We start from the raw sequence: 14,698 nt of genomic DNA on the forward strand, positions 1-14,698 counted from the left end.
CTTTTAGTCCAGCAGTTAAGGGATAGAATCATGCACTTTTTTACAAAAACGCCAAACTTTGTCCAGGGACTCTTTAGGTTATATTAAGTCATGTCAAAGTGGGAGACATTTGATTGTAGCCCTATATCCTGCTTTTTTTTAAAGGGTGTTATATGGTTATAATACAGTGTATATTTTGCTATTCATATGACAATACGATCATATGGTTATTATGTAGGGGGCCAGTTAGTTATAGAAGCAACTGTTATAGAACTACAGTGTTCTTAAATTGTAACATTAATTTACCATTATTTTTTAAGAGTGTAAACTATGTTTAAGTGCATTTGTAGCATACTTTCTTTTTCTATGCATGTAAACAGCTTTCAGTCACTTTAAGTAAATTAAATATAGAGTCATGATTTTATGTTATGGAAGATATAGCATAAGGTAAACTGAGTGTTTTAAATTGTAAACTAAATGGTTATGGCCATAAAAACAAAACTGATTTCTTGTAATTAATAGAAAAGCATTTCTTTCCGTTCAAACGCTGTTGTTATTTTAGAGTGTAAATATGTTAGAGTGCATGAGTAGCATCTTTCCTTTGCCCTATGCTCGCAAACAGCTATATTGCATAGGTATATTGATATTCACAATGAGTTAGACAATATTTAGTCACTTTCCCTAGATTAACACTTTTTCTAAGAGTGTAAGCACACTGAAGTACATTCAAAACATCCCTACTTAGCCTTAATACATTTTTCATAACCTTCAAGTTTATATTATGAACTTAAAAAGACATTTGGATAAGAGTTTGTCATGAATTATATGCTGTAGAAGGCTGAAAATGGTTATTCTCTTAAACCCAAGTTTTTAGAGTGTAGACGTTTATGGATTCAATGTCTCCCGATCTTATATACTTCAGGACACTATAAAGTACCTCTGATAAAGTTTTGGCACTTTTGTAAAATGTGTCCCTTAGCCGCCGGAGTATTTTCCGTAATCATGCATTGAGCTATAAGCGTAAAAAGTAATTGGCGTTATATAAATGTGCAAGAATCTGTTGCTGTCTTTAGTACGTTACCCTCATTAATAAAAACAGATAAAATGCCTCTGTAACAATTAAACTTTTAAAATCAACATTTGGAAATTTCAATTTTGGTCTTTTAAACCAAAATTTTACTGAAACACTGGGGTGCCTCAGACTTTTGCACAGTACTGTATATTCATGTGATTGTGGGTGTAAATGAATTGATTGTGAGACCACACCCCATTCCAGTTTTCATTTTCTGGCCATGAGGAGGGTATGGTAGATGGGTTTTATGACAATGTGAAGATAGAGGGAGCTGTCAATGAGGTACTCTGACGCACGCCGCTGCAGGTCGGCGTCCATCAGGAAATCGCCAGCCTCCTCTGTGCTTTGGTGGAAATTGTAGACATGGCGAACCACAACTTTGCCTTGTTGTCTTGTCATCACAATTACCGTCTTCTGGAAGCTCACACCGGCGAAGTCTGGACTGGAAGTGGCTGGTGTGACAATGATCCGAGGTCGACCTCCTTCTATGCGGGTTGGCTGCATGGCACCCAACTCAGTGTAGGTTGACCTAGCACTGAGTGGGAGCCAACGAGGGGAGAACAGGGCATTCCATGTAACCCTCTTACTGGAGTCATGGCCGCTTGGCCCTAGCTGGGTCTGGAAGCTGAAGCTGCGATCGTCACGGGTGGGGTTATTGATAACCCAAGGAGACCCCCAGAGGGAAGACAGGTAGTTGCGTGGGATAAATATACTGCAGTTCACATCAAAGTACTTGGCTAGCTGTATGGGTGAGGCAGAATGGAACTGGAATGCTAGATAGAGAAGATCACGAATAGACTCATAATACTTCACCATGAGGGGGGCTTGCTTCTGAAGACGGAAGAGGTGCTGAGGGGGGATCATGCCATATCGAACAGCTCTCAGGGCACTTTCCACTGTAGCGCTAATGGGCTGGTTCTGAATAATCCAGGCCTCCAGGGCCTCGTAGAGTTCCAGCTCACTCTGCAAAATGAGGTCAGAACGCTGAAGTAAGGAGAGGAGCAGGTCTTCACTGATGGAGCACCATTCTCCACTCTGCAGCACAGAAGACAGGTTCCAGGACAGGTACTGCAGGCAGCTGTCCCGCAGAGCTGTGTCCCCAATTTGCAATGCATAGTTGTACCAACCAACCACATGGCCTGTGGGGGAATCACTAGACAAATGTTGGGTCATATATTGGGTCAGACCTTGCTGCAGTGCCCACACATGGTATTTGCTGGCGAGTTTATGCAGAGAAATGGCCTGATCTAACCGCAGTGAGATGTCACCGCAGTACAGATACCTGTGGGGAAAAGCAATAGTCAAAGAAGTCTATACAATTTTAACATAACATATATATTATATTTCAGTCTACCATCCATCCACATTCAGCTATTTACAAACTCAGAATAGCAATGGTTCACAAGTGTTACACTAGTAGCAATTGAAAGTATGAATGCTGACAGAGAAAATGTGGCTTTATCTGACATCCTCACAACTCCGACATAGGCCCCAAGGCCCACTGGTGCTGGTGCATGTCCCCAGATTCCATAGTATGAAGCTGATAAGCATCTGCGACTCCCCCAGGATGAGACGCCAGTGCAACACAGGCTACTTCCCCAGCCAAGGCTGGTATCCAATTATAGCTGGATGGACTGAGACAAGGCAGATGAAGTGCCTTTTCCAAAGGACACAGGTAGGTACCATGACTCAGAATTAAACTCAGGTCTGCTTATTATTATCATCAACCCATAATCAGCTCCACAATATCTTGAACAGTTGGGCATCATTATGCCTGAATTTCTTCAGAACCATTAAACTATGGCAACTGCCTATGAGTTACCCTCACCTGACAAATTTATCAAAGACAGCTGCACATTCGGGTGTCTCCCTCAGAACCATGGCAGAGTTGTTGCGATTGAGCAGCAGTTCCTCAAACACATCACTCTGAAGGGCGAGAATCAATGTGTGGGCCTGGATCACCTTCACCTCGTCCGTGTTGAGGGTCTGCACACGCAGAGTGACATCACTGCCGTTCCCCATGGTGAGCAGGGACTCCATACGGTGTACTAAGCCCATGGAGTGATTCAGCACTGTGGCACCATTGTCCAGTACGTCCTGCTTCAAGGCAGCTGTGGAAGACAGTTCAAAATGGTAGAAAACAAAAATTGTTTAAAAACTACTGAGAAGTATAATAGGTCTGTAATGTATGCATATTTGGACAATGACAAATATTTTGTTACAAACTCAGTGGTGCCACAGTTACTTTGAAAAATTACTTTATTAGTTACTTTTTAGTTTCTTTATACAGTTACTTTATTAGTAGCTGCCGACAACTTCTACCTAATAAGTGATGTAACTAATAGGGTAGCTAGTAATCTAACTTGGTTACTCTTAAGATAGACTAATCAGTAAAGTAACTATTAGTTACTTTGCTGAATACTCAATCTTAAAAATAACCAAGTTAGATTACTAGTTACTTTATTAGTTACATTCAGCAGCTGTCGACAAGTTGTCTAGAACTGCTAATCAATTAACTGTAAAAAGTAACTAATAAAGTAACTTTTCAAAGTAACTGTGCTAATAGTGGTTGTAACATACAACAGAATGAAGAAGAATCCATCATTCATTCATTTTCTGAACCTGCTTTTTCCATTTAAGGGTCACGGGCATGTGTGTGTGTGTGTGTGTGTGTGTGTGTGTGTGGGATGGGGGTCGCGTCTTATCCAGGAGCCACTGGGTGACAGATCTCAATGTTTCACGGCTGAACATCCATCGTTAAAGGACATGTCGCAGTTTTTTAACGTCCCAGTTAGTAAGACAACATAAAAGTACTCATGGCTGTAAGTGTCTCCGCACACATGTGCTAATAATTAGTGATCTCTGATGTATTTTATTCCTTTCACTCTGAGCATTAGCAGGTGCATTTCTGGAAAACGTCTCACTCGGCAATCCTCTGCATTTTTCAGTGTGTGACGTCCTTTTTAGCAAAACAGAAACATCCCACAGACTGACAGACAGAGGGAAACGAACCTGTTCTGTCCGAAAATGAAGCTTCTGAGCTGCCATTCGAAAGTGATGGCTCGGATTTACAGAGAGGAGACGACACGCTTCACCCTGAAACTCTTAACTTTTTCTGAGTGTTGGATTTTGGAGTCTAAAATGTGGTGACACATTGTTTGTGTGGATGCTGGTTATTGAAGCTGTGGACATGAACATGAGGACATCTGACACTGTTTTTAACAAACTGCCTGGACACAAAGACGGATTAGTTACACTGGAAAAAGTCAGAATACATTATTTCCAGGAATTAAAGGATGTTATTTAATGTGCCACGATCATGACTGAGGCGAAGCTGGAGGTGGCTTCATGCTTCTTTGTTCATGTGGAGTTTATATTTGGAAAACAATATAACACGGTGAGTCTGGCATGTTCAGGATTGTACCCCTTTTGTGTTTTGTGGCAAGATTTTTTTGAGGAGCTGGAGTGTGCGTGTGTGTGTGTGCGTGTGTGTGTGTGTGTGTGTGTGTGCGCGTTGCTGCTCGTTGCTCCTCTCAGCTCGCTGCAAAAAAGAATGTCTCCAAGACGAGTTTCTCCCCGGTCGCAGATGTTTTTTGTTTTTTTTTTAGATTTTATTGATAACAACACTCATAATTAATAGTGCACAAAGCTGAACCTGGAGCAGAGATGGTTATATGGTTATCGACAAGCTGGTTTGTGACTCATGGCCGTGCAGGCGCAGAGAAACCTTAACAGAGCTGCAGCTTTACCATGACTGCATCAAAATTAACAGTTTTCACTTAAAAATGAGTCATCATAACACAACATCACACTTATGTAAACTTTGGACTTAATCTGTGCCCCCGTACTTTCCATTGAAGCGCATGCTGGGACGCTTCTAGTATCATTGTCACTTGTCGGAAAACACCCGAGTACTCACAAGTACTTTGTTTTTGGACGTCTCCATAGCTGTTTGCTGTGAATGCCGTATACTTTGAAACCGGTCATGGAAGTGCACAAAGTGGATCATTGGATGGTCACTAACAGCCTAAATCTAAATTGTTATGATTTTGGTGCAACATGTCCTTTAACTGTTGAAACTTATTGCTAAGTTTTTTTGTTTGTTTGTTTGTTTTAATTTGGGTTTGCAAACTGAGAACTGATTTTCATGTTTGAGATCTTCATTACCTCCGCCAAGGAGGTTATGTTTTCGGTCGCGTTTGTTTGTTTGTTTGTCTGTCTGTCAGCAGGAGAACTCAAAAGGTTTTGAATGGATTTTGATGAAATTTTGTGGAGTGGTTGGAAATGACAAGAGGAAAAAGTGATTAAATTTTAGTGGTGATCCGGATCGTGATCCGGATCACGATGCTAACGCGTTAGCATGTCTATGGCATTTTCAATGTTAAAAGTTAGCATTAAGCAGTTGCAGCTGTCATCACATTCGGGTGCATTTGTTTTCAAATTGTAATATTTCTTAAATTTATTTTTGTTGACATTTTGTGGAGTGGTTGGAAATGACAAGAGGAACAAGTGATACATTTTAGTGGTGATCCAGATCACCATCCGGATGCCGATGCTAACGCGTTAGCATGTCTATGGCATTTTCAATGTTAAAAGTTAGCATTAAGCAGTTGCAGCTGTCATCACGTTCAGGTGCATTTCTTTTCAAATTGTAATATTTCTTAAATTTATTTTTGTTTAGGGTTAGCCCTCTGTCAGCAGGATAACTCAAAACGTTTTGAACGGATTTTGATGAAATTTTGTGGAGTGGTTGGAAATGACAAGAGGAACAAGTGATTAAATTGTAGTGGTGATTCGGATCACGATCCGGATCCAGGAATTTTTTAAAGGATTCTTCACCTTTGCGGGATAGGGGGGATTTTTCTTAAATTTATTTTTGTTAAAATTTTATGGAGTGGTTGGAAATGACAAGAGGAACAAGTGATTAAATTTTAGTGTTGATCCGGATCACGATCTGGATCACGATTCTAACGCGTTAGCATGTCTATGGCATTTTCAATGTTAAAAGTTAGCATTAACCCCCTTAACGCCCATCGTCGCATATATGCTACAATCTCTGACTCAAATATGCAACTTACCAAATTTACCTGTATGCCCGTTGTTGCAAATATGCAACATACCATCATTATTATTATAACATTATAACATAAAGTCATTACCAGAATACCCAATATTACTATCTAGTTTTTGTGCAAAAGTGAAATGAATAATCTCAACATTATTTACCATCTACTTAAAGGCAAAAACACACACAAAACATTTTTTTTATATACAGCTATATAAATTCGGGCATTAAGGGGTTAAGCAGTTGCAGCTGTCATCACGTTCGGGTGCATTTGTTTTCAAATTGTAATATTTCTTAATTTTTTTTGTTTATATATTAATAATCTAATGATTATTATATACAGTTTTAGAGAAAGAGACAAAAAGAAAGATCACTGTGCCAAGGAGGGAATCTCTTTAGGGTCAGTGACCCTATGGCCTTGTTTAGAGAAGTGTTTCATAAATGTTAAAAAATTCATATATTTGCAGTTTATTTGAATAACACTATGTAACACAATTTTTGTTCCTGGCTTCTAAGTGTTATATGTCAACTGCTTATATCTAAAGTCTATGGAAAAATGACTACATTCAGCACAAACTTTGATTTTTTTTTTTATTTTTTTTTTTACGTTCTAGAAAGTTCTGAACATTTCTTGAAATTTCTAGATAATTCTGGAAACCACTAGAAAATTCTGGACAGTTCTAGCAGTTAAAGAATATTCTAGAAGACTACTCAGTAGTAGTGAAGGCGAATCGAGAATATTCTTGAAAACAGACAAATTTCAAAATATCATTGTCCTGATCACAGAAGCAAAGTTTCTCTGGAATAACAGCTATTTTCTATTTATTTAAGGCATAACAGGTTAGGAAAACACACTGTGTACCCAGGAACAAAACAAAAATAAAAATTTGTTACATAGTGTAATAAATGGAATGTTGTCTCTTATTTGTTTTGTCTATAAGCACATGCAATATCATTATCAGTGCTCAGATGACAGTAGCTTCTGGGAAAGGTGCAAGTTGTAATAACTGTGATGCCAAGTGCTAATGATACATGCTATCCAGTCACAGCAGATGAAACTTTTTTTTACTACTGAGCAAACATCATTGTTAGACTTTTTTAGGTTCAATGATTCCATGGCATGTAGATGTTATGGCGTCAGTGACCCCATGGCCTTGGCGGAGGTTTGCACTCTCTGAGTGCTTCTAGTTTTATATTTGTTTATTTATTTTTGAATGATTATTTTTCCTGTTGATGCATAATGATGACAAAAAATGAAATATGTACTGTATTATTACCAGTCTTATCAAGTATCTAAAACCTTTATACAGAACTACACACACATGCATGCACATGTACATACATGTACGTGCGCACACACACACACACACAGAAAATGCTGTACTTCATGCGTATGTTGTGTGATTTCATTATTTCATTACCACTTTGAAAATAAATCTACCAATCTGCACTACAAGCTCATATTCATCATTTGCATTCAGCTCAAGTGTTGTCAGCGTCTTACTGTATATAAAAATTATATGTCATCATCATTATACGTAAATTTCTCGCTTGTCTTTTATGTCTGAATAATTTGTCTGATTTTCACTTGGCTTTTCAACAGTTTATTCACAGCACCACAAGAACTGAAAAGTGCTGCATACAGTATTTCAGACAAATGGAGATTTTGACCTTTTTCGTTGCTTGTGGATTAATTAATTAGATAAACCCTCCGTGTGGGGGGAAAACTGCAAGTATAAGGTGCTGTTAAAAAACTGCTGACTGGCAGCACTGATGCAGATGCCTGCCTCTGCGGGCCCTCCTGGGTGCAGGTACAAGTGACACACACACACACACACACACACACACTGCACAACTCCTCATGAAAGACTCAGCATGAACACGCTGCTGTTTCCATTCTGCTGTGCCGCAGCCACCAACAGCATTTGGCCTGTTACTTGGGTTTAATGAGGCACAGTGGGAGTGCGGGAGTCCTTGGCACTTTGGGATGCTTCATTGTCTTTATTTCTCCACCAAAATCAAGTGCCACCACTTCAAATTGAACATTTTCCAACCAGCTGACCTGCATCCCGATCCAGCTGAGCATAGTGAAGTCAGTCAGTCAGTTTTTTTTTTTTTTTTTTTTTTACCTTTTTAGTTCATATTATTCATAACTTGGGAAACACTACATTCAGCTGTATGTTGCATAATTTACATTTTTGTGAGTCTGCAATTGGGAATCAAAGTTTACGTACTGTGATGCCTTAAGTCATGGTTTTAAATCTGATTAGACTAACATCAAAAGTTGTGGGAGAGCTATACATAATAGAAATACTGCTGTTCTGACAGACTCATATCTTTCTCTTCAGATTTCTGTCCCTGTTTAACTTCTGTCCATTTGAACCAGTTTGACAGATCGATAGATAGATAGATGGACTGAGATGTTACACTTAATTCTCATTACAATATGTACCACGATACTTGTGCTCAGTACATATACATACTTGAGAAATGCAATTCTAGTACTGTAGTTTGATTTTACAATATATTATGAGTTGTTTGCTTTTTGTAAGACTACACCACTGAGAAAAGTGAAATAATACATTTCTAAAGATTGTATATAATAAATCATTTAAAAAAATGCACATCACATTTGAGCTGTCCACCAAAAGAAGAACAATACTGCATACTTGATCATTTAAATACTGTATTTTCTGGAGTATAAGTCACACTGGAGTATAAGTCATACCTGTTAAAATTGTGTCTTGATAAGGAAAAATCCATATATTGTCATGATTTGAACTTTTTGTTTCATACTTTTTGTGTTTTGTTCTTAGTTCCGATTTTCTGTGTGTTACTTCTCTTGCTGGGTGTTTTCCTGCTTGGGCTTTGTCTTTCCCTATCTCTCTTGTCTGTCTCTCTTGGTGCTTGGTGGTGGGCAATGCACACTGTCTGGGCCACACCCTGTTCTGGAGCTTTCCAAACACCTGTTTCTAATCTGTAGCTCATCACCGGGGTGTATACAAGCTTCACTGGTTGCACTTGTTCCCCGCCCGATCATTGTGCTTTATACCATCGCTTCCAGCTCTGTTCATGTGTTTTTCTAGTCCTGTTGCCACGTTGTGTTTTTTGACCACCTGCATGTTTTCTCAACCATGCCTTATCGCCTGATGTTACTGATTTGTTTGCCTGTAGACCTGGTTATGTCTCCATGTGTACCCGCCCTGAGTGAGACTGGTCTTACAGCCAAGTTTTGTTGGGGTAGCACACAAGGGGAAGGATGAGTCCTTTCTGAGCCATAGATGCAGATTTGCAGGAGAGGGCAGCACATCATAGGTGGCTCGAACAATAAAACCCAACCTGGTGGTGCATGCCCCAGAGTTTTCCCCATTTGAGTTTCCTCTTTTTGACACCATCCCACTTTGTCCAACAGCCCTATTTGGCTTATGCTATGGCCTTGAACCATCTCGTTGCCTCCTCCTCTCGGCACACCTCCTCTACCACCAAGGTTCGACGTTCTACTGGAGATGCCTTTCCCCAGAGAGGTGTCCAAGGCCAAGGCGGCCTCTCCCTTGTTGGACGTGACCCACCACATCACGGTGTAAAAGAGCAGATTTGGCCTGTGTCACTGCTGTTGCTGGGGTCCAGGCCTTTCCTGTCACTAAGGTTGGAGCGGCAGCTCTTACCACAGGATCCCGGGAGTCAGTGAGAGACATGTCCAACCTCACCTTGGCACATTTGAACTCTTCAACAAGACTAGGAATCGGCAGTGACAGAGGCATTCTTGTTGAGGCATTTGGAAAGCCTGAGCCACTTCCTCATGTGCGAGCTCACGATTCTTTCCAGACAACTGACATGGCTTAATGAGACCTCGTACATGTTTGGGTAGCAGGCTGAACTGACAACACCACAGCTTCAGTTTCCCTGGTAGGGCAGTGTTGTTGATCTGCTTGAGGCTGTTAGCGATGTCCTGCCGGAGTTGTTCAAGCTGCTGGGTGTCTCTGAGATCTGCATTATACCATCATCCGAGGCTCTTGATTGGCTCCTCCCTGATGTAGGAGCGCCCGCCTACTAGTTTGCCTTTAATGATGGAAATGCTGCGTGACTTACTTGGCTTAAACTCCATTTGTGTGCATTGGATGTTTTCCTGCCATTTCTGCAGCAAGCATCCGGCACATGGTTTTGTTGTTGAAATGAGGGTCATGTCGTCCATATAGGCTCTAATTGGCAGGAGACACCAGCCATTCTTAGTCCGCTCACCTCTGACCACCCATCGAGATGCCCAATCAGCTCCACTGCCATCACAAGCGCTACCAGAGAAATTGTGCAGCCTGCCATGATGCCAATTTCCAGATGTTGCCAGGTGGTGGTGGTGTTGTTAGTTGTTCTACAGAACTGGAGGTCTTGAAAGTAGCTCTTGACCAGTCTTGTGATATCAGTTGGAACAATGAAGTAGTTGACGCTGTTCACAAGATGTTGTGTGGAACTGAGCCAAAGGCATTTGCAAGGTCAAGGAAAATCACATGTAGGTCCCTCCGTTCTATATAAATTTCTATATTTATATAAATAATCATTCTAATTAGTAAACGTAATAAGGAATGTGTGACTTTCTGTATATAAGTTGCAGCAAAGTATAAGTTGCTGGACCTCCCATACGAGTAAAACAATTGTGACTTATACTCCAAACAAATACAATCATTTTGAAGTAAACTGCCTGCCTGCCAGTGTATCTTTAACCCCACACTTGGCTCCATTAAATGCAATAGAGAAACATCAACATAATTGGGCAGCACGTTGGTTTAGTGGTTAGCACTGGTGTTGCCTCATAGCAGGAAGGTCATGGGATTGATTCCCACCTATGGCCTTTCTGTGTTGAGTTTTCATGTTTTCCCTGTGTTTGCATGGGTTTGCTTCCACATTTAATGACATGCAGGTTAGGGGAATTAGAAACTTTCTATTTGCCCAGGTCACCCTTGCAAAAGAGGTCTTGATCTCAATGGGACTAACCTGATTAAATAAAGGTTCATTTAAAATTAGTATATCAAGCTATGTGCCACATTGCATCATGCAAGGATCTGTTTATCGATTGCGCATTAATAATAATATAAGCAGCTGAATGTACGGCTGAGAGAGACAAATCCACAGCGCTCGCTTGCCCCGCCTCTCCCCATCATGTTTGGCTAGCAATCAGTCATGCATCTCAACGTTTAAACACACAAGTAAAGACCGCACCCATTTTAAATTTTTCCATACTGTCGCTCCTGTAAGTATGTGCCCCCGTCACAAAAATGGGGCACTTTTTGTGACTTTTTTTTTAATTTTACTATTTATAATCCTCCCCCTTCTGCTAACTCTAACCATAACCGTAACATAAGTAAATGGACTGCATTTATATAGCGCTTTTCCATCTGAATCAGACGCTCAAAGTGCTTTACAATTATGCCTCACTTTCACCCCGATGTCAGGGTGCTGCCATGCAAGGCGCTCACTACACACCGGGAGCAATATGGGATTAAAGGCCTTGCCCAAGGGCCCTTAGTGATTTTCCAGTCAGGTGGGGATTTGAACCCATGATCTTCTGGACTCAAGCCCAACACTTTAGCCACTAGACCATCACCGTCATAAGTGTCTCCTGTACCCTAACCACAACAGCCCCCCCCCCCCCCCCCCCCAGATTCCCCACATCACCCCGCATTTCACACCCTTGTCACAAATTAATTCATGCCCCTGTCATGATAAGCCCCCATTTTCTTGATAATATCACAAACCCATAGATGAATTGACTTTTCGTAATGCCATCAAGAACTGCCATGGTCATTATTTTTTTTTCTTATGTCTGTTTGAAATGAGATCATCTCGGATACATTGAGCCTTCTGTTGAATGAAAGTGGTACTACATGCCCACTTTCTTTCCATACCAGCAACTGATTTTGAATTGTAGACTTTGAAAACCAGTCATCATTTCATAAAATAAATTTTATGATATTGTGAGCACCACATAGAGACCTCAAATAGATGGGGGAGGTGATGGTCTAGTGGTTAAGGCACTGAGCTTGAGACCAGAAGATCCTCGGTTCAAATCCCCGCCTGTCTGGAAAATCACTAAGGGCCCTTGGGCAAGATCTTTAATCCCCAATTGCTCCCGGTGTGTAGTGAGTACCTTGTATGGCAGCACCCTGACATCGGGGTGAATGTGAGGCATAATTGTAAAGCGCTCTGAGCGTCTGATGCAGATGGAAAAGCGCTATATAAATGCAGTCCATTTACTACATATTTTGCTCATGCCAATATATAGATAGGGTACATATTGTGCAATTTTTCTTAAATATACCTTTTGTAGTTAAACAATTTAAGTAGAACTTAACCACCCCTTGCTATTTATAGTAACAAGCACAAAAATACATTTATTATATAACTGATTATTTATTTGTTTATTTTTAGGATGCATCCTGTCATATTCATTCTCTGTTTTAAGACACACAGTGATCATTTTACACACACACACACACACACACACACACACACACACACACACACACACACACACACACACACACACACATACATATATACATATATGTATGTATGTATGTATGTATGTATGTACGTATGTATATATGTATGTATGTATGTATGTATAGGACTCTATACAAACCATTTGTTATCGTCTTTTTATATCGGTTGCAGACTGTTGGTTTTGCATTTTCCATGTCGCCACTCAGCCATTTCTCACTCAGTTTCTTTCAGTATTGCACAGACAAAATGTTCTTTTCATCGCAGCTTGAGTGGAAGCTTATTCACATATAATCAGTAATTTAGGCCCCTCCCGGTGTCCTAGCTGACCTCTGTTGTTGCTGTCCTACATGTTTGCTTTTAGCAGACGGATTATGCGCTGCTGGCAGTTATTGATAACGGCAGTGTTGGGTGTGTGCACAAAAGAGCAATACATAAAAAAAAACCAGATCAGTTGCAACCTGGATGTCAGCACATCTCTGGTGCTCAGATATGACTTAGCTACAGGAACACATTTGCAGCTGTTACAAATCTGATTTAGCAAGTCTACATTTTTCAAAAAAGTCGGATCTGTGTCACATGCAGGAAACAAAATTTGATTCAAGTCACTTCAGATGGTAATGTGAATGCATCTTAATTGCAGAGCTGTATTTTAAGCAATAATGTAATCAGATTGAATCATCTCAAACGGAATTGCGAGCAAAATGTGATGTTTCATGATGCATCATATTGCTCAGTAAAGAATCTACATTGAACCACATCTTTATTAGGAATGAACACCTGCGCTTGCACGAAAGACATTCTTACATTTGTCCTAATTTAATATTGTCTGATAACATGTGAACAAATCAGACTGTGGTTGATGAGTAAGAAACCTTTCTTTCAGACCTTGATGAGTCTTACCAAATTGGCACAAAACCAGGTGGCAAATGGACTTGCTTGCCATTCACACCTGGTAGGCTGATGGATGAGGCTGAGATGAGCAGAATGGATAAATGCCAACCCCCTGCCCTGAGGCACTCATGCTGTGCCCTGCAACCCACTGACAGTGTGGGGGAAGCTGGAGTGAACGCACAACGATGCAGCTTCACATGCAATGTAGGGTATCAAAAAGCACACAAATAGATGTGGAAGTTAAAGTAATGAGGGTTGCTTGTGTTCTCTTACCTCCTCTGACTGTGTGAGAGTGGAAGTAGATTGAGAGGAGCAGGGTGCCCACACAGACACAGACAGGGATCCCGTGCTCACAGGATCGCACCATATCTTTCCCGTTATTCTTCTTCTCTTCTGCCGACTTGTCCTCTTACCGCTGAGCTTTTACTGTGTGCGTCTGCCCCGTGTGCCGCTCAGTTCCCTGTCCCCCGCTCTTTATGTGGGACGCCTGGCCTTTCCCTGGTGCATCTCGCAACCCCACAGACTCCATCGATTGGTGGATCTGGCAGGGGCGTTGCTATAGTGACAGCTTTGATTTTGAATTTCTCCCTTTTTGGATGTTGCGTGGCATTGATCAGTGGCACGGGGCCAGCCAAGAAGTCAGGTTTGTTTTTAGTTTCAATGGCAAAAGGGTTCGTGACTATATGCAATCAATATTAACAGTTTCACCTTTGATAAGTATTCATGATGGAGCTGAAAGAATAAAATTTTGTTCACGTGAGTTAAAACCATTATACCAGTGGTCTCCAAACTATTCCAGAAAGGGCCGAGAGGGTGCAGGTTTTCTTTGCAGCCACTGACTTCAGCAGGTGATTTCACTGATGAACTCATCCCACCTGGTCCAAGTGATGTTAATCAGTGAAATCACCTGCTGAAGTCAGTGGCTGCAAAGAAAACCTGCACCCTCTCGGCCCTTTCTGGAATAGTTTGGAGACCACTGCATTATACCATATAATGAGAAGATTAGCCCTCTGAGTCCCAAGCAGTTTGGTCACCAATACTATTTGTGATATTCATGGACAGGATATCGAGACGTAGTCAGGGGATGAGGGTCTTCAGTTTGGTGGGCTCAGGGTTACTGCTTTTTGCAGATGATGTTGTCCTGTTGACTTCAACGGCCTGTGACCTCCAGCACTCGGGTTGGTTCATTGCAGAGT

At 40.9% G+C, this 14,698-nt stretch overlaps 1 protein-coding gene across 1 annotated transcript; it reads right to left on the reverse strand.

The window, feature by feature from the left end:
• Positions 1-1,158: 1,158 nt before the first annotated feature.
• On the reverse strand, positions 1,159-14,019 carry btbd17b (BTB (POZ) domain containing 17b). Its single transcript, XM_034191085.1, has 3 exons — positions 13,776-14,019; positions 2,880-3,162; positions 1,159-2,333 (listed from the first exon to the last, which is right to left on the reverse strand). Exons 1-3 carry the CDS (start codon positions 13,867-13,869, stop codon positions 1,259-1,261), a joined length of 1,452 nt encoding a protein of 483 aa, XP_034046976.1. The 5' UTR covers positions 13,870-14,019; the 3' UTR covers positions 1,159-1,258.
• Positions 14,020-14,698: the final 679 nt, after the last annotated feature.

Source organism: Thalassophryne amazonica, chromosome 16 (genome assembly GCF_902500255.1).
Source record: "Thalassophryne amazonica chromosome 16, fThaAma1.1, whole genome shotgun sequence".
NCBI classification, from domain to species: domain Eukaryota; kingdom Metazoa; phylum Chordata; class Actinopteri; order Batrachoidiformes; family Batrachoididae; genus Thalassophryne; species Thalassophryne amazonica.